Source organism: Meles meles, chromosome 2 (genome assembly GCF_922984935.1).
Source record: "Meles meles chromosome 2, mMelMel3.1 paternal haplotype, whole genome shotgun sequence".
Taxonomy (NCBI): Eukaryota; Metazoa; Chordata; class Mammalia; order Carnivora; family Mustelidae; genus Meles; species Meles meles.
In genome coordinates, this window is record NC_060067.1 from 204,284,300 (window position 1) to 204,305,417 (window position 21,118).

A 21,118-nucleotide genomic window follows, 5' to 3' on the forward strand; every position below is an offset into this window, starting at 1 on the left:
CTTGGAAGCCCTACAGTGCAAAAGTACTCCTTCCACACAAATCTCTGCAGAGTTGATAGGGACGGACAACCACCACAAAGGTTTCTGGAGTCGTGAACACCAGCTGGTAGATTTCTACAGGTAGGGGATGAGGGTTGCGGCCAAACCACAAAGACGCCCCAATCACAATACATCTCTAAGAAACGGCGATCTCTAGATCAGCGTTTGGGGTGGGTCTTTAGCCTAGCACAGATGATGACAAGAGAGTCCTATTCTCATCCACACTGAAACCGTGTTATATTACTGTTTATTTTTCATCGTTATTTTAAATTCATGGTTTTCAATTTATTGAAAACCATCTGCTTCTTGGACGACCACAAAGATTTACCCCAGGGAACCCTATCAGCACAAGTCATATTGTAGGTATCCACATCTGTCTTGTTTCTGGAGTTCAGACACAGCCCTGAGTCACTGGTGTTTCCCACGCAGTAACCGTGCACTTCCCATTGGCAGGCATACTGCGACATGGAAACCTCTGGAGGCGGGTGGACGGTCATTCAGCGGCGTGAAGATGGCAGTGTTGATTTTCAGAAGACTTGGAAAGAATATAAAGTGGTATGAATAGTCTTTACGCCATCTGAAAATAATTTTCTTTGTGAAAACTAGCTTTCAAGATCTGCTGAACCTTCACCACAAATCCAAAACTAACCAATTACTGTTGACAATTTTTGTTATAAAAGTGTTACTCTTCACTGGTGTCTCAGTCTCCCCACTAACGAATGACCCCGTCGATGTAAAGTTAACTGTATATCAAAACAAAGGCATGCAAGTGTGGGGCTTATTTTAATGTCAAGCTCTTCATTTTTCAATAAGACAACAGTTTCGCAGAACTTCCCATGGCAATAAACAAAGCTGTTTACGCTCACGTTTCCACTGGTGATTCCCCAAGTAGTTCTAATTACTCCAGTCCTAATTTTCTTACAGTAGAAGCTTGGTTTCTTAAAATTGACCTTTAAAAAAATATATACTCCTGCTAAATATCTGGTAGTCTTCCCATGTTGAATGGAGAGACTACTGATTTCAAATACATGGAGAAAAAAAACAAATAAATGAGGTGACTGAATTTTACCACTTGAATTTCAGGGATTTGGGAACCCTTCCGGTGAACACTGGCTGGGAAATGAGTTCGTTTTCCAAGTCACCAATCAACAGCCTTACGTGCTTAAAATACACCTTAAAGACTGGGAGGGGAACGAGGCGTACTCACTGTATGAACATTTCTATCTCTCCGGTGAAGAACTTAATTACAGGTGAGTTGTATGTAACTGAAAAACATTAACAGATTTGCTGAGTGAGCATGCCACAAAGCGAGAGCCGCACTGCATGACAGGATCTGTACTGGGAGGACACTCTAAATGGAAAAACATCTCATTTCTTACTGTTCTGTGCTGCCTCCCAGGAAGTTTGGTTTTAATGATATAATGGAAACTTCACGAGGACAGCATTTTGTTTGTTGTCTCTGCTGTGTAACTTCCAAGTGTAGATGAACCTGCCCAGCAGATAGCGGGCATTCAGCAAGTATTTCTGAAATATGTGAATGCTGTGTCCATATTAGAAAATGTCGTGCCGGTATCATAACGGAGGTCTACCTATGACTATGTGGTTTTCTTCCAAAAGGTTTTAACAGTTAAATCTATCTTTCTGAAGTTAAAGCACACTCAACTGCTATGTTCCACCCCAAAGTCAGGAAGAGTTACTGAGTTTAAAAGTAGTAGAATTAGGTGGGAGGGTTAGTCACGCAAGTCCTTTACTCTGCACCATAGAAACAATAGCCGACTCACAGCACTCCCTTAGTACTTGCCTTGCCCCATGCATTTGGCGGCACTCACGTTCAATGTTTCAAGAAAAGCATGGGCATCCCTGACTCAGAATTTAGTATCTGGCTCTAACGTGGCGTGAAAATAGAAGTGGAGAGCAGCGAAGGCATCAAAAGACGGGTGTCGGATGAGCAACAGCCTACGGCAGGAAAAAGTACACTCCGCAAGAGGTCTTGTGGAAAGAGGTGCCCAGAAACCCACATGCCAGGCTGGAGGGAGAACAGTGAGATCAGGTGCCAAGTGGCACCACGGGAATTGGTCTCGGAAGGCACCAAAGAATTGTTCAGTCCCCAACACAGCCCTGGAGGAGTCTCAGGAGCACAGGCACTCACATCCTGAAAATACCCAACACTGGGGTCAGAAATCAACAAAGTTCAGTAGGAACATCGCAGGAAACAGTCATACGTGGTCTACAGTCCCACCTAAATCTCATTAGTGCCCAACTCAGACCCTCTACTCAATGGAAAATCCAACCTCTGAACATCTTGGAAAACAACATGATTTCAAAGTCCTTGAGCTGGTTTCCTCAGGGTCACAGTGAAGGAACAGCACAGAAACACAGCCTGAACAGCTTGCCCGAACTACTACAGGACAACTACAACAGAACCCCTGTTCTAGAATTCTCAACAACTTGAGAACTACAGAACGTCCAGGATGTCCTGCTTCATAAACGGGGGTGGGAGGGCAAAATTTTGAAAATTTTGAAGACAGGTAACGTACCCATGAACACTGACATGACTTTTTAAAAAGTCAGTGAAACAGAGCCCGCCGATTCTCATTGTAGAGAGAGCAGGGCTTCCTTGGAAAGGGAACGATGCAGATGAATGAAAAGATAGGTGTTGGAGCCTCACTGCAGCTCCAAGCTGACTCCAAAGAGATCAAAACTTCAATGAATTTTTAGACACGAGTGGTTGGTCATTGTTTTACCTCCAAGCAAAATATTTTTTCAACTGGCAACAGTTAGGGATCTACAACAGAGGAACTGAAAAAAAAATTTTTTTAAAGAAAGAAAGAAACACAAAAATTAAGGATTAGACTGTTTATATAAGGAGATTTTACAAAATGGGTCATTACCCTTGTATGCTGACATTATAAAAATACTTTTAAACTGAGATGGTTCTTAACAGACACTTCCTTTAGAAATGTGACCAGTTCTGGGAGATGCCATTTAGAAAAGCACACATTCATTTAAAGCTCGGTTTAACCTACGAGGCGGGGTACAGTACATGGAAGCCATGATTATCCCAGTAAAACATGGCGGTGTGATAAGGAACCGCGACATGGCTGAGTAATAACACAGGTGTCTCAGATCGCCACTCTCTGTAGCCACGGAGTTGGTTTTTTCCAAAGAAGTGTTCCCCAAATGCTGGAAAACTGAAAAATAAATGTCATCAGGAAAGGATAAATGCATCGACAGAATTTTTCTTTTTTTTTCCTAAAACTAAAAACTAAAGACTGGTCACTCTTCAAAAACATTCTGGCAGCCCTCCGCGAACATGCAGACTTCATTATTCAATGCTGGCACTGCTTCTTTCACTCCACTGTTCTATCAACTCAAACTGATACCAGTATAAAGCCATTTCAATAAATGTGGTTATTCTTAACAACCAAACTTAAAAGAAACCAACTATAAGCCAGGGGGCTATATAATAGAAGGATCTAATAAATGATACAACCTTTCTCATAAAGACAAATAAAAGATAGCATTCTTTGAGATTTTGCTCGCCTTTGGGGATGTTTAATGAGCCCCACAAGAACTGACATTATTGTAAGGAGAAAAGAGGCTGGGAAAGAGAAAGGACAAGTGAAGTGGTTTATCTCAACCCTATCCATGATTAACGAGAAGAGCCTGGAAAGAAATTAAAGTGTTTCAGAATCGCAGAGATGAGTAGAACTTCCAAAAATGCTTTGCAGCAGGTAATCAGAGGCTGTGCCAGGGACCAGGGTCATTTTTGAAACATGAGGATAACGCTGAAATTCAGAAATTCAGCCAGTGCCTCATGATGGGGGTTTCTAGAGCTACAATACTATAAGCAATTTTAAATCTAAGCTGTTAACACAAAAGTGACTTAGGACCAACACATTATGGAACTCCACTTGGTGCTTTCATAACTCTTCCTCAATAAACAGACATCCCTGGCAAGGGTCTATCAGGGTAGAACCATAACAGAGGAGTTAGGTGCATCTGGTGCAAATTCGAGCTCTACCACACTGCTATCTCTGAGCTTCGACAATTTTATACATAAAAACAGGAGAAGCGCCCGCCTCTCAGGGCTGGTATATGCATTCCATGTCCACAGGCATGAAAAGTGCCCGGCACAGGCTGGTTAGAGACAGTCCCTGGTGAACCATTCCTCTCTTCTCTGCCCTCTGTTCCAACATGAATTCTTGGAAATTATATTCCTCTCAAGGTAGTGGTTTAGAAAAAGATGAGCATCATTTTGGGGACTTAGAATACAATTCACCCTGGGACATCACAGGGTTTTTTTTTTGTAGGATCCCCAGGTCACAAAGACTCAATGCTGTGGGCTCCCCCACTGCCATAACCCCATGTCCCAACCCAGTGGCATCACATCCCGCAGAGCCACCCAGCAGCACGTGAAACCCTGCTTTGAGCTGTACCGTGCCCGTCTGCCAACGGGCTCTCTGGAAGCAGTGTCACCAAACGTTCTCTCTCCCTGCTCTCTCTTCTTTGGCGTACACATGACTGATGCAAGCCAGATGTCTGCAGTCTTCTAAAAGTACAGGCTACTACCTGGTGTCAAACTTCATATTATGTTTACTCCTTTCTCAGTGTTACAATACTACACAGAAATGAAGCAAAGCAGCCGTAAGAATGTGTTTTCTATATAGTTCTGTAGATCTCTACTCCAAATTCGATGATCCCTTCCTTGCCTACTAGTCATCCCATCCTTGCCTACTAGTCTGAAAATCATGATGCTCTAAGTTGTCTGGTCATCTCAAGACTCTCGTTTCTGTGCAGATGATGGAGACCTGGAAAGAGGACCATTTCACATTGCATTTTCCCTGTTCTGTTTATCTGAAAGCGGAGGGCTCTGAAGCCCCTGCTGATGCTTGTGCAAGTGATACGAGCTGAAGGTTTCATGAAAACATTTCTCATTGCCCAAGGATTTGATGATAAGTTGGTTCCTGTTTATACCAGTGCAAAAATATTTTGTCCAGCATTAGTACACTAACCAGTACAGAATGCATTTCTGCAGGATGGAATACTTCATTATAAAAAAATTTTCCACTATGGTAAATTAACAGCCCAAGCCAATTATGTTATTTTCTCTTCTTTTTTTTTCTTTGCATGTTTGCAGGATTCACCTTAAAGGACTTACAGGGACGGCCGGCAAAATAAGCAGCATAAGCCAACCAGGAAATGATTTTAGCACAAAGGATGCAGACAACGACAAATGTATTTGCAAATGTTCACAAATGCTCACAGGAGGTGGGATGACTTTTCTCTCTTCCTATTTGTTTTGGCAAGGAAGAATTTCATAGAGTGAAAGATTGGCTATTTGGACTTGAACTTGTGATCGGTGACAATGTCCACATTTCATAAATAGACTTACTAGATGTAGGGAGATTTGTTTTTCACTTTTTCAGACTGTTGAGTCTGAAGAATGCGATGCGGAGCTGGAATTGTCAGCAGGCCAACTGTGTCTCTCCAGGCCCTCACTCTGGCACAGGGAGGGGACATGGGATGGCCAGCAAGCTCTCTTGAGCTTCTGCTCGCGGAGGAACAGATATCAGAGCCACACTCTGATTTCATTTTGCTTTATCAAAGAGGTTAAAAATTCAAAACGGCAACAGAAACAGCGACATCAATTCATTAGCATAGAAGTGTTTCTAATTAATCATTCATTCTGCAAACATGGAATTTCCAGGTATCTTTCTTTAAAGATTTTATTAATATACAGCAAATACCTACAAAGAAGCTGATTAGCCAACCTGCTTTGTTTTTGCTTTTAGTTCTTAGTGCACCAAATTAAAATTAACAGTTGTCCACTTTAAGTCAAGGTCTTTACGCTCATGCTTTTCTTACTCCCTACATTTCGTATCAGACTGTTCTAATATGCCTGGGTGGCTCAGTGGGTTAAAGCCTCTGCCTTTGTAGATGTGCTGCCGAAGCGAGCACAAAGTCTCTGCCTTTGGCTCAGGTCATGATCTCAGGGTCCTGGGATCGAACCCTGCATCAGGCTCTCTGCTCAGCGGGGAGCCTGCTTCCTCCTCTCTCTCTGCCTGCTTCTCTGCCTACTTGTGATCACTGTCTGTCAGATAAATAAATAAAATCTTTAAAAAAAAATAAAAATAAAAAAGAATCCAAACCACACCCAGGAGCAAAAGACAATTTTAACAGACACTTAAAATGGCCAGATTAGTGTCCGGCAACATTGAAGAGTTCAAAGACAGGGACCAACTGCTAGAAAATTTACTCTTCCAATTTCTAAAAGTTTAAAAATCAAATGGCCAGAACCAGTTAATTGTGACCAAGACAAGAAAAAAGCTTGATAAATGCTATCAAGTGAGTTCTTAAAAATATTGAAAGACTTAAACCAACAACAAAACTTCTGCTGAGAGTACAAACTGAATGTAAAGGCAAACAGGGAGACGGCAGGTTTAATTTGTAGAGACCACAAATTGCGTTACCAAACATTCATTCACTACTCACCCAGGAAAGTAAAAGGCAGGAGCCATGGTCCGTTAATTTGACAAACAGAAGGCCACTACAGCAACAAGACTGAAGCTGATCACGCGGTTTGCACATCAGCTAAGAATCATTTATGGTTGAGAGAAAGGATTTATTTATGAAAATAGTTTGAAACTCAATAATTTGTGCATCTTTAAAATAATCCTGAAAGAATTAGAATCCATTAAAAAATCAGTCCTGTGGTTCTTCAGATAATATATTTTTATGTATCCACATAACATATGTGGGCAACACGGGTTTCTCTATTAGCTATATTTATTTCAATAATTGTTTCAATGATAGGATTGTGTAAAAGGTGCCTCTCTCCCTCACCTTAAAAGGGGGAAAGGGGTAGGTTGGGGGGACCAAATATGCTGAATCCTTTTTTCCCATCTGCCATTCCCACACTGAGCCCAGCTGTGCACTCGAGAGGGCGGTGGCTTTCAGACCACCCATATGTCATGAGCTACTCGAGAGAGTAGAAGTGCATTAATAACCAAGGAAACAATATGTTTATTTACTCGAATCAAGACTTAGGCTGAAAGTAGAAATGGGAAAGAGACCGGGGAGAAACACACAGCCCAAGAGAGAAAGTGGAGCCGTGGGATGTCAGATCCCAGCCCATGGTCTGGGACCCAGGTAATCCAGCCTAACAGCCAGCTAGGTTTTTGCAGGGACAGCTAGCTCTATAGTGACATCAGCCAATAGGTTCTAGGATGGACAGATCTATAAGTCTGCAACATTCCTGAATATTTTGAAGGATTCTGAATAACACACACAAATGTCTTATCAAATTGACGTTAACCTGAATCAGCTCAAGTCATGAGGTGTAACCGAATGAAATGACTAATCATCACAGTCCAATTGTAAATATAATAATACAATCTTTTTTTAAAATTATATCATCATTCTTTTTACATCAGCTTTTTTTTTTAATTTTAAAGAAATAAAGTTTCACAGATACAACTAAAGCTGTCCTGCCATACTTGCCCATGGATGGGCAATGAATTCAGCTTCATTCACATTAGTTATTTATGTACTAGGTATGCAGATATCATGAGCAGTTGTTTTTTCCTGTATTCTGAAATCTTACATATGGCATCATACTGTATGTGTACTTCCAACGCAATGTTTCTAAGATCTTTTTTTAAATATTTTATTTACTTATTTGACAGAGATCACAAGTAGACAGAGATGCTGGCATGGGGCGGGGGGTGCAGACTCCCTGCTGAGCAGAGAGCCCAATGCGGGGCTCGATCCCAGGACCCTGAGATCATGACCCAAGCCAAAAGCAAAGGCTTTAACCCACTGAGCCACCCAGGAGCCCCTGTTTCTAAGATTTATTGAGATTATTTGGATCTAGGTTATCCTTCTCCTTGAAAACCAGGCTTCTGGCACACTCTTGTTTCTAGGTAATAACATCAAAACCCCAAGTGTGGCCACTGAGGTGTCAACACAGACCTAACCCGCCCTCTTGCTGCTGTGCCAGGCAGCTCCCCTCTCTTTAGTGAGCACACCATGATCACTTTCAATTCCCTTTTTGTCTCTAGGACTTAAGGATTTCCTTTTCATCCAACTCCCCCAAGTACTTAAAATTTGGAGTCAGTAAAAAAAAAAAAATACACACACACACACACACACACACACACACACACACATCTGGTAGAAAGAGGGAAGCCTGAACGATCTGGCCCCCTAAGTTGCTAGAAACGGAGAGTAACCCAGTGAGAGTCTTCCACCCAGTCTTTAGTGTTTTGACTTATCCACGCCTTCCACTGTACTGTGCCGGTCACCAAATCGGGACCAGGGAACACGTGCCATTCATGTCTATGGGCGACGGGTCTTTCCACACAAGGAACACGGAGTACAACAGCCCGTGAAAACATGTGCCACGTGGGACTAGGATCTGACTTGGGTAAAGCTGAAAAACCACTGCTCTCGTATGTCAGCAGGGCTCATTCTATACCCCTGAGTATTTGCGTGTGTCTACTTAAAATGCACGGAATGTGACGGGTGGATGAGCCCAGTGTTTCCAACGCCACGGTGAGATCGAGCTGGGTTACCTAGTTCCTAATTCCTTCTGCGTCTTACTTTCACAGGCTGGTGGTTTGATGCATGCGGTCCCTCCAACTTGAACGGAATGTACTACCCACAGAAGCAGAACACAAATAAGTTCAATGGTATTAAGTGGTACTACTGGAAAGGCTCAGGCTACTCGCTCAAGGCCACGACCATGATGATCCGACCAGCAGATTTCTAGACACCTGCACACACCTGAGGAGTGGCAGCCAATTATGCTACTTTTAGAGACCGAAGCCCAAAGCTCTAATAGACAAGGCTGCGTTTGGCGTCCCCTTCCACCTCAGAAGGCAGCACGCGCTCGGGGCCGCAGGGATCCACGTGCTCCAGCTTAGAGCCCCGCAAGCCTCCTCACTCGAACCTGCATCACCCATGCGCCAGCGCACAGCCCTGGTATCATGACCCGGTAGAATGCCTACGTGAAGATACATCTAAGCCTGCGAATTCAAGACTGACGATTTACAGACTGTTGTCACAACCAAGAATGTTGTGCGGAGTTCATCCGCAAATAACTGGAAAACAGAACACTTGGGCTATACAGCAGAGATAAGCCCTGTTTATAGATTGTGTAAATATCCATATGCCCTGAAATCAGCATCACTATCGTAATTGAAAGGAAGAAAGAAAATCTCTAAGCCATAAAAATATATTATATATTCAGGGACTTTTCTGGGAAGTGCTTATTCGCAGTTTAATATTTGGAGAAGGGAAAAAACATAGTTAACGCATTTTTGCTCCTCCTCTTACGTGCTTTAAACTCTCATTTTGAAGTCAGCATATTTACGAACGTGTTGACAGCGTAGTTTTAAGTTAATGCTCAAATCTGTATTTCAAGTTTAGATGGTGAAAGCTTCCAGGATCTCTGAAGTTAATAGAAACGTGTGTTCTTTCAGTTTATATGAAGATTGTACTATTTTTTTTCTGCCTGACTGTTAAATATGAAGGTATTTTTAGTAATTAAATATAAATTATTAGATAACATCTAACCTTTATGATAATATTTACGATTTTGTGATTTGATTCTGAAACAACCGATTTGGCCTCATGACAAGGAAAGATCTGATTTTTAATGATGAAGAAAATTATACATTTAATTCCATGACAAAGAGGCTTTACTATCTTTTCCTCACTGTTCTATTAGAAAGGTCCTTTTTTTTCTCTTCTAGTAAGATACATTTTAGAAACGTAAGCTACAGTTTAGCTTGTGGTTGAAAAAAACCTATTTAAAGTACTTACAAAGCTATTCTTCTCAAGCTAAGCTAGATTCACCCCAAAGTCCTTTTTTTTAATGTCCACTAGCAAATGTTAAAAAAAAAAAAAAAAAAAGGCATTTTGGAATGCAAAAACAAAATCTGATGTTTATAGTAGATTCAAATCCTTATAGAAAATTCTCAAAGCATGGATTTAAGCTCAGGGCTGCAAAACTATTTAAACCACTAGAGTTTTAACTCATTTGAAGTTTTCATAGAACAATTAACACTAATGTACATTGTGTAATGCTTTATAATTTGGAAGCAATTTCTCATGTATTTGCCTTGGAGTCAGCTGCTGCTAGGAAGCTTAGGGCCAAATTTGAAACTAGCATTTACCTCATGTCTGTCTTCACCTTACGCTGTTCTACTACTATGTTTTTTCTTTATTCCATTTTTTCTTGTGTAATTTATTTTCCCGCTCTATGCCCCCACCCGAACCCCGTTTGAGAACAGCAACATTCACTGCATGATTCAAATCAGATCATGGACTCCAGAAGAGTCAGGCACGCCACTCTGTCCACCATGCTTCCCCAACAAATGCATGGAGTAAAGAACCTTCCCATCTCTGAGTGGTTTCTCTTGTTACATTTCAGTAGGCTTTACAAGTTCAACAGAGCACAGCTTTGTACCAAGTTAAAACATTATCTGGTCCTAAGAAGGTATCTCCACTGCACAAGAAACCATTAAGCTTCTGCCACGTCTCAACACCCACACAGCTGACACGGAGGTGGAGAAATGACAGAATGGGGAAATTGGCAACAACATACTCCATGCCGTGGGCCCGTGCAGGCAGGTGAAATGTGTTTCAAAGACAAGCCGCACTGGGTTACACAGAGTTACACATACTCTCTTATGACAGAGAGTAGGGGGATAGTCTTTACACTGCAATTCCTTATGTGGTATAGCAAACAGTCACGCCAAGAGAAATGTTCTTTTCTGCTTAAGAAATACTTATGCAGTGGAGGGAAAATCAACACAATAATCTTACAAACCAAAACAAAAGCAACCCAACAACCTAGATCAGTCAGTGAGGAGAGGGCAACAATGTACGCATCCTCAAACAGCATATAACACCATCCCTGGCCACAAACAAAGGCTGCTGCTTCTCACTCGGGTATTAACTTTCCAGAAGGATAAACTGTGTCACAAACCAGCTAACTTTTTTGAAAATGAAAGCCAATATCTACACGATCCTATTTCCAATTAAACCTGAATTTACCTATTTAATTATTAATCCTTTAAAAATTTAGAGCTTCCATTAAGCACTCAAAATATTTAAAATTTAAAATGCCATAAAGCTGAAGCTGCATTTGGGAAGTGCATCAGGACACAAGGACACATCATGCCACTCGCAGTCTGTGACTTTTATACCTATCAGTTCTATCTCTACGAGCAGTAACAGCCTGATTTCTTAAAGCAGTAAACAAAATACCGTACCGCCTCCTCAAGAATCTAGTCCTTTTTCATTTCTTGTTTTTCTCAATCCTGAGGACTTTCATAATAAAAATTCTTTCAGATTTCATTCCACAGGAATTTTTGCAGAATATTCTCCCATTTCCACATTTGTTCTCACAAATGGATAAATTATTTTGAAAACATCTATGAAAGTGTGTTTTTAACTGTAAGCATAATGGGTCTTAACTTAAAAAAAAAAAACTTGCATCCATATCTATGCAAATAGTAATTTCCTGAGAATTCCAAATTGTATTTACCATAATAAAACAACATCTGACTTACAGGAGCTGCAGGGAAGTAGTTAGAAAGTTCAAACGGTTCCTCAGAAATCCAGTGACCCAGTTCCAAAGACCACAGCACCTACAAGTGACACAATAAGCAGAACATTTATTATAGATTCATTAGGCTCTCAGTGGATAATAAACCACTTTGAAGATATAGCCAAAACAAAACAAAAAACCCAGCGGTGACTACACACTCCACAGATCTGAACCAGATGTGTCTTACACACCAAAGTACCATCAGAATCTTCATGCCGCATCCATCTTACGAATAATAAATGCTTTTCTTTAAGGAAAAAAGGTTCCAATGACTAGAAACCTGGATTATTATCCTACTGAGGCCAAATACTCACCACCACCCCCATAACAAACATATGAAATACCTTTTTGAGAATTCCAAGTTTCCAACTTAAGGAGTCATTAAAGACAATCCTCAGTAAATATTCCAGGATTTTATTAATTTAAAAAAAACACATTTATTAGGAGAAGATAGATCATAAGCTTAAATTTAAAAAGCAGTCCTTCTGGCATGGACTTTGTTTCTAACATGGACTAATATTTCCAGAAATTCTCCTAAAACATTTGAAAATCCTTCCCAGGCTTTGGAAGGATAAAATGTTTCATAAACAAGCTTTCAGTATTATTATTTATTATTGTTATTTGAACCCAAATATTTTAAATGATCAAAATGATGTTTTTGTTTTTAATTCAACAATGTTCAAGATTCTACAGTCATCGCTACTTGATGAACAAACTCCCTGAAAATCTGTTTCTATTTCCATGCACCAATAGAATTTTATAACAAAAATAGCCAAACTGAATTACATATCCCATATTTATTTTTCACCCACAATTTCATTTCTCACATTCATTGAATCTACTCTCTTTTCTACAACTGCTACATACAGCTCAAGTTCATTGTGCTGAATTACTGGGGATGAGGAGGGAGTTTTCCTGTTTGGTAGTTTCTAAGATTCAGACCCATCTATGGGAGTGTGGTCTTAAATATTTCTAAGAAAAACTGAGCATGCTGGTGGAATAAAGACAATAACGAGATAGAGAATCTAAATGACAATTCTCAGCACTGGTCTGGATCTTACTTTAAAACTGATGCATTTATTCTCTCAACACTGTTTTCTTCATCTCACTAACTGCGTGTCTGTGAACAACATATTGAGAGCCTACTGTGAATAAGAACCCACGCTAGGTCCTGAAAACACAAACCCAATCCCAGAGGAGCTCACCCTCTGGCAGGAGGCATGAAGGCAAACCACAAATGGTGATTTCTCAAAACAGCTCTGTGGGAACCTATAGAAGAAGCAAATTAACTCGGTCTAGGAGAATCAAGGAAGGGTCCACAGATGACATTTTAAACAGAGTCTTAAATGTTGAGTAAGAGTTCATCAGACAGACAGCGACAGAGTGAGGAGGGGAGAGGACATTCCAGCACAGAGAGAATGCCACATGCCATGGCAGGATTAAAGTGGGTCCTTTTTTTGGCTGAAGTATGCTTTGGAAGAAGTGTAAGAAAACTGGGTTGGTTAGATTCCTATGGTGAGGCATAATAATATACCCTGTTTCTATCCCTGTGTTTGCAGGGGCATTAGCACATGGCAGAAGAACAATCCAGAAAGGACAGGAGAAAGCTCTAAGGGTGCTGGGCCCCAGATGACAGAATGGGAATGGAGTATAATACAGGGCAATGTGTCTTCACTATGGAGAGAGGAAGTAATGAGTCGTGTTCTCAAAGATCCTAATTCCATCTTCACTTAAATCTGTGTGTACGCAAGCATCTTGTCAGTTAAGTCTCTTTCTGCTTTCCCCTGATTTTACTGGCCAACTAAATTAGATAGATAGATAGATAGATAGATAGATAGAGATAGACAGATAGATAACTTCATAAGTTCAGTGAAAGAGGGTATGAAAAAAACAGTACAATGAAATCATATTTCTACCTGGCTCTGTAGAGGTGGTTAAACCATTTAAGTCACACAGCATTTGCCTTGCTTTTATCAATGTATGGTATCATTTATAGAGACATGCTAACAACATCTGTGTGGTTCCTTACAGATCTGTGATTAGAGTAGGAAGTAAAGTATAAAAAGCTTCCAAATCAGGTTCACATGAAACAATGTGGACAGTGAGGAACATAATGTACCAGTGAGAGAATCCAAGGAACCAGTCTTAAAAATGCATGTGGCATTTGAGCTCAAGTGTCGTCCACATTAAAATGTCAGCCGAACCTCCTGGAGAAAATTTATGTTCTCCGAGTTCGTCCCTTTCTAAATGCTATGAAAATAAAACCGTAAGGCATCTATAGTAGAATTTTGGCAAGTGAATTAATAAATTGAATTTGTCTAGGCATCCCAGGAATTAATATTGAACAGAGATAGCAGAAAACACTGATTTGATTGTAATGAAATCATCAAATAGAAACATAGCGCCAACTTCACGCTTAGTTCTTTCATTAGCCGAAGTTATCTGTAGCTTCGTAAGATATTCAATATTGGGAATATCTCCTCTGCAAGACCACAGTTAAGGCTGTAAGTGGACTAAAAGGTCAACCCAACATATTTCCCATCATATGTGTGATAGAATAAAAATAACTAAGATGTATTGGGGTTGCATAAATACAGAGAATCAAATCCCATGTTTATAGCCCTTAAAACGAGGGCTGAGTTATTTCAGCAACCACTGTGAATGGATATAATATTTCTGACATGTTAAAACTGTTGTTCATAAAACTTGAACCCTGTTGGTGAATTTAAATAGGAACCACTTGTCTTATTATTAGATTAACAGCTACTGGTAGGACAAATTTCCACAATGTAGGCATGACCACACAGTTTATTCCATATTAGGCAAAACACAAATGGTCTTCTCTCGTTTTATACACGTCTAATCATTTCATTTGAACAATACGAGCCAGTGCAGCTTCAGTGAACCCAAGTCCGAAAACGGTACTGGTACTGAAAGCAAGTCGTAACACCATTTACAAGAAGACAATGAAGGTGACTTATGGTTTACGCCTAGCAAGATGAACACATCTTAATTTTCACCTTCTCCCCAGTACTCAATTAAAAGAATGAGAAGAGTCTACGGCAGATAAAACAGGATGTTTTGGAAGTTGCAAAGCAGATGCATAAATGGTAAATGACTTAGAAGGGCAAAGAAAGTTCAAAATTAGGTGTCTAGAGAAAGAGGTCCATAGGAAGCACCCAATTCTCCCCACAGATTCTCCAAAAGGCAAAGAAATTGGTGGTACTGGATACCTCTGAAGATGGGGTATAGAACAGGGTAAAAAAAGAGACATTCCCTATCCCATAGCTCACCTCCCATGGACTAAGACAAAAGTCAAGTCAGACAGGCTGTTCTGAGAGCAATGGTGGAAACACTAGGAAAAACCTCTCCAGCCCTCCCCCTGGGACACCAGCCATTCTTTCCTGGGGACAGAGATCAGCCCAGGGGGAAAAAAGACATACAAATACTAAAGCTTGGATCTCAAAAACCTCCATTCACATCAAATTATCTATATACCACTCAGGCAGGCAGAGTTTCAGTCAGCTTTTCAATGCCTCGTTATTAAACATGACTTTATACCTATTTGATAAAAGCCTCTAGCTTGAAAACATAGACCAAACCAAACAAGAATGGAATTCCTGGGATCGCAGTGATGGGAAGTCCCTGGCTAACAGCAGCTCTGCAGACCTCAAGAGAGCCAGTCTCAAGGGGAAGAGAACAAATGGGCTCATGGGTGGTGTCTCTGAGAAAAAAATTAATAGGGCTGGAAGATAATCTGATGTGGAGACAGATTTCAGAGGATAATTACAATGGTTTTAGAAATTCTTGTACTCAGTTGGTGATAGTTGCACAGAAAACTAAGCAATCAAAATAACTGTCAATGATTAGCTCAGGAAAACCAACAAACACAAATTACCAGAGACGAGTCATAATACTTTACATGGCTCAGTTCAAAGAGCATCCATATACTCATTCTTGTGTGCATGTGCGTGTGTGTGTGTGCACACGTGTACATGTGAGTGTGTTTATATACATATATGAAATGTTAAAAAAAAATTGTAACCACATTGAGTAGACTGTGGAACAGAAAAGTAGGGGGTACTGAAAGGTAGCCATATGTCCTATTTTGGTCTTCTATAGAAGGAATTCTACGGACAATGTCTCAAAGTGAATTTTTTTAAAAATGGCAAGAAAACCATTGTATTTAGAAATATGTAAGTAACATATCAGGAGGCTACTTTAGGAGTGAAAAATCAGACTGGGAAACAAGAAGGCATGAGATGCCATTTTGTATTATAAAGGCACATAAATTATACTTGGTTTTTAAAAACACTTTATTTTTAGATAGTTTTAGACTTACAGTACAGCGAGTTCTCATTTAACCATCACCTACATTTCTCTATTGTGTGATTATCCGACTTAACTTTGCTCTTCTGTTTCAAAAGTGCTTTGCAACTTGAACCAGCTCATTGATATCTACAAGAAAATCTTGCTGAGCCTGTAATTGGAACTAAGTTGAATCTATAGATCAAAATGGGGAGAACCAAAGAGAAAGACAAATACCATCTGATTTCATTTACATGTGGAATCTAAAAAACAAAACAAACAAAACAGAAACAGACTCCTAGATACAGAGAGCAATCCAGTGGTTGCCAGAGGGGAGGAGAGTAAGTAGATGGGCAAAATAGGAGAAGGGGAATAAAAGGTACAAATATCCAGTAATAAAATAAATAAGACACTGGATGCAGGGAATAGAGTTAGTATGTAACAACCTTGTATAGTGGCGGAGAGTAGCTAGATTACCATGATGATCACATCCTAATGTATATAAATGTTGAATCACTTTGTTGTACACCTGAAACTAATATAACCTTGTATGCCAACTATACTTGAAGAAAAGAAAAGCGGGGGAGGGTGACAGCTTAAAAAATATCCATTTTCCCAATTCATGAACATGGTCTCTCTCTCTTTTTATTTAGGTCTTTGGTTTCTTTCATAGAGTTTAATAGTTTTCAGCATGCAGATCCTGTAAATATTTTGTCAAGATTTAAATATTTAATTTCTGTGGATGCTAATATAAACGGTATTTTTTAAAATCAGAATTCCAGTTGCTTATTGCTAGAAATGTTTATTATAGAAATACAACTGAATTTTGTATATTGAACTTGTATCCTGTAACCTTGCTGAACTCACTAATTGCGGGGGCTTTTTTGTAGATTTGTTGATGTTTTCTGTGTAGATAATATCTTCTGTGAATAAACAGTTTTATTTACTCCTTTCCCAATCTGTGTGCATACTTTTATTTTTAATTCCCTTATTGCACTAAGACTCCCAATACAATGCCGAGAGAAACAGTGACAGCCTGCAATTGCTTGAACTCCTTTGTGAGGCAGATTAAATTATTATAAACAAAAACAAAAACAAAACAAAACAGGATAGCATAAACCCAAAGCGTTTCTGGGTATAAATGAATGCACTTTTGGAAAGCACAATGTTTCTTTTCTTTGTTTTATTTTTAATTTCGAAAAGTTTATATTGTTAACAGTACTAGTGCTGGCTAGTGGTTCTGGTGCTTTTACTAACTGCTTCAACTTTCCATTCTCCGGAGGATAATTAGAAAATTCAGAGTGATAAGTATTATAGCTCAATATCAGTAAATGTCACTTTCTAAACCAGAACCAATCAAATTAATTTCTCCTTTAAAAAAAAAGTTGTGGTTTTTTTTGTTTTTGTTTTTGTTTTTTTGACAAAGAGGCAGACAGGGAAAGAGAACACACGCAGGGGGAGTGTGAGAGGGAGAAACAGGCTTCCCGCTGAGCAGGGAGCCTGATGCGGGGCTCCATGTGGGACTCAATCCCAGAATGCAAAAGCAGATACTTAAGGACTGAGCCACCCAGGTACCCCAAAATTAATTTCTCTTAACATTCACCTTAATTTCCTTCTTTGTGGGGAATGACAATATTCTTTGTGTATGAAAGACTTAATATTGTTCAATGAATCTGCTGATTAAAACCAAATCTGACGGGGCACCTGGGTGGCTCAGTGGTTTAAACCGCTGCCTTCGGCTCAGGTCATGATCTCAGGGTCCTGGGATCAAGTCCCACATCGGGTTCTCTGCTCGGCAGGGAGCCTGCTTCCCTCTCACTCTCTCTGCCTGCCTCTCTGCCTACTTATGATCTCTCTCTCTGTCAAATAAATAAATAAAATCTTTAAAAAAAAAAAAAAAAACAAATCTGACAGTCAGAAACTTGGGCCTCAGGGGTAACCTCTGGGAACCTAGTTAATTGTAAAATAGTTCAAAGTATACTTCACTCTCTAATCACTGGGAAGAGATCGTCCTACCCATCCTTGCTCCCACCAACTGTGGTAGAAAACTTAGTTGTAAGAGTTTATGGAGGTATAAAAACATAACACTCAGCATTCGCAAATCTCTTCCTCTTTATAGAAGAGGAACAAAAATAGTAATTACTTTTTTGGGGCTATTTTAAGTTAACAAGAAGACAAACACAAATCAAATTACAAATATTTTTCTAATCAGATTTTATAGATTCTTTGTCTCAGTTATAAGAGTAATTAATTTGCTCAAACAACACCACCTTAAGAGAATTTGCTACTATGTACACTGTGTAGACTTTTCCTACCAGGAGAATAATATTTGTGTTTTTTCCACAACTACACACTATGGGTTACTGGTTAACACCATAGAATCCTGGCAACCAGATTAAACCAATCTCCCCATCTCCCTGTGGTTGTGTGACAAGAGGCAAGTTAGTTAACCTGTCACATGAAAACACTGTATGTCATTATAAATGACAAAAGGACCAAGTAGCTAATGAAAGAGCAGTGGCAGTGAAGCTATTTCTAGGTTACACGTTAGGATTAAAAAGTTGGGACTATCAATGGTGTGGTTTTTGATAACAAAAGAATAGGGTATAGGGAGCTTATGTCCTGAACACTTTGGAGCCAGAAAACAGAAGAGGTCTGGTCTTCTGAAAAGACTGACTTGGACTGGCAGAGTTTCAAGGCAATAATATTTGTTCCAAAATAAGCCATTCCTCTGCATTTCCAACACATTTCAGAACATAAGGAAATGCTTTATATGATTCCATAAAGTTATTTTAAAATACAAACCCATTCCGTAGATGTAATGCCTCTCTCAACGAGGCAATTTTCACAGACGATTTTTTAAAATTGAGTTGAAATTCTCACAAAACACAAGTAACCACGTTGAAGTGTCCAGTGCGGGGGCATCTGGTATATTCACCGTGTGCGCCACAACCACTTCTTTCTGGCTTCAAAACGTCTTAATCCTTCCAGGAGCGTCCTCCATACCCGCCAAGCAGCCACCCCTCATCTCCCCTGCTCCACTCCCCCCCTGGCAACTGCTGGTCAGCCAGCCATCTCTGTGGACTTGCCTATTCCACGTAAACCATAGGTGAGGAATCAGACAGTATGCGACCTTCTGTGTCTGGTTTCTTTCTATTAGCATAACGGTTTCAAGGTCCATCCAAGTTACGATTTGAATAATGGCCAGACATGTGTATTGAAAATGCTTGTTGAATATCAGTAACTGATACTTACTTTAATTAGATGAATTTTCAATCATTTCACAGATAAGGAAACTGAGGCTTAGAGAGTTTAACTGTTTTACTGGTCATATGGCCAGTGAGTGTCAAGGTTAACATTAAAATTCACTCTTATCCATTAACCTTCACAAAACACGTTAAGTGGTGGGCAGCCACAGAATAACGACATCCACGTTTAAGGTGCCAGAGACAAAAACATTCTCTAGGCTATCTCTAGAAGTAGATCCCAGAAAGAATATGGGCTGTGAATCGAGGAAAGGCTGAATTCAAATTCAAAACTTGCTCATTTTTAAGCACTGAGACCATAAGCAACTTACTGAAACTGTGCAAGTCTCCGTGTCCACAAAGGACACAAAGGGGTCTTGTACTAACAAGCTGAGAGAACCTAGGTCAGGCTTCTGCCAGGATGGCCCCACTCCTTAAATCTTCTGTGTGACTCCCATCTTCTGGAAGCCGTCCCATCTCCCCCTCCACATATGGCTGGCTCATCTCTAGAACCTTCCAACTCAGTGCATGGTCTTAGGGCCAGCAGCCTGCACATTACCTGGGAACTTGGAGCCAGTGAAGAAGTTTAGGACCAAGACCTACTGAGCCACTTAATAAGCTTACTTAATAAGCTCTCCAGGGGATTCACATGTGATTAAGTGTTTAAACAGCACCGCTCTGGCTGTCTCAAAAAAAGTGGCAGGAAACCAAAACCTTAATACCACCTATTTAACCAAGACAGATAAAATAAGCAATAAAGTACAAAAATAAGTAGTTAAGAGCTCTTTTTCCTTTTTAAGAGATAGTAACTGACAGAGACTAAATACCAGACGGTAAGAGGGAAAGGATGCCCCACACTGATATATACTCAAATATTCTTACTAAAACGTCCAGCTATATGGTATATGGGCATTTATGTGAGATTTGCGCTGCTTGCGGGCTACCTAATCTTTTCAGCCAGAAAAAACGAAAATGGATTATTCTTGGATTTTAGAGTGCAATGGCCCACTACTAGCTACTTTTTACATATCGCTAAGCAAAGACCAGGGTGACCTAGCATTTCACCAGCATACTTACATGTGAAGTCCAAACATCTTTATAAATAACACACACTTGTACTTTTCTTATCAAAATGAAAACAAAGAAATAAATATAACACATTCCAATGTAACTAAAACAAACATCAGAACATCATTTCGCTGTATGAAAACACAGCAGGAATTATTATTACCATCAATAAGCCAACTATTATGACTACTCAGAGCAATCACTGTTTCTTATTCTTTCTGTGAATTTGAGTTACAAAGATTTCTTTTTCTTACATGAGTGTCAGCTCATCTTATTTTCTGTAAGTTTTAACAAGAAAACCATGAACTACATGGATACCTTCATAATATATAATGATGCACAATGTTTTTAACACGACATTTTTAGCTCAGCAGAGGCAAATCAAATTCTGAGGTTTCTTGAAGAAATAAGTATGTTTAGTCATGTACCTACACACTTATTCCTTCCACAAGGAAGCGCTGTGTTCCAGTTCCATCCTGGGTCCTGGGCCAGGCAAGAAATGACAGGCGTGGTCTCTGCCCTCAAAGAGCTTGTAATTGCTAAATAAGCAGGGTCTGTTAAAGAGTTTCTGCTTTTCTGTTTGAAACTTTATTTTGCCCTAGTCCCCTGTGCCAAGGAGGTGAGGGCTACCTCGAAGTAAGTTTTACACTAAAATTACCATTGACAATTTAACAATTGAAGCAAATGTTCTACTAGAATAAAGTGTACACGTCAGATCAGAAATACTGAAGGTCAAGTGGTACAGACTTGCAGCTACAAAATAAATAACTCATGCAAAAATTAATTGCTAAAAGAGCAGATCTTAAAAGTTCTCATCACATGGGGCACCTGGGTGGCT

General features: G+C 39.9%; 2 protein-coding genes across 7 annotated transcripts in view; one reads left to right on the forward strand and one right to left on the reverse strand.

Annotated features, from left to right (window-relative positions):
• ANGPT2 (angiopoietin 2) overlaps positions 1-9,612 on the forward strand; it is a 54,161-nt gene extending 44,549 nt beyond the window's left edge. For both annotated transcript variants that reach the window (XM_045997197.1, XM_045997198.1), the window contains exons 6-9: positions 493-594; positions 1,123-1,289; positions 5,180-5,310; positions 8,652-9,612. In XM_045997197.1, coding sequence (XP_045853153.1) covers positions 493-594; positions 1,123-1,289; positions 5,180-5,310; positions 8,652-8,812 — 561 coding nt within the window. In that variant the 3' untranslated portion in view covers positions 8,813-9,612. The remainder of the gene's footprint in view (positions 1-492; positions 595-1,122; positions 1,290-5,179; positions 5,311-8,651) is intronic.
• The window catches only part of MCPH1 (microcephalin 1), a 243,787-nt gene that overhangs the window by 121,273 nt on the left and 101,396 nt on the right, over positions 1-21,118 (reverse strand). For all 5 annotated transcript variants that reach the window (XM_045997193.1, XM_045997192.1, XM_045997194.1 and 2 more), the window contains one exon: positions 11,622-11,699. In XM_045997193.1, the coding sequence (XP_045853149.1) occupies positions 11,622-11,699 (78 nt within the window). The remainder of the gene's footprint in view (positions 1-11,621; positions 11,700-21,118) is intronic.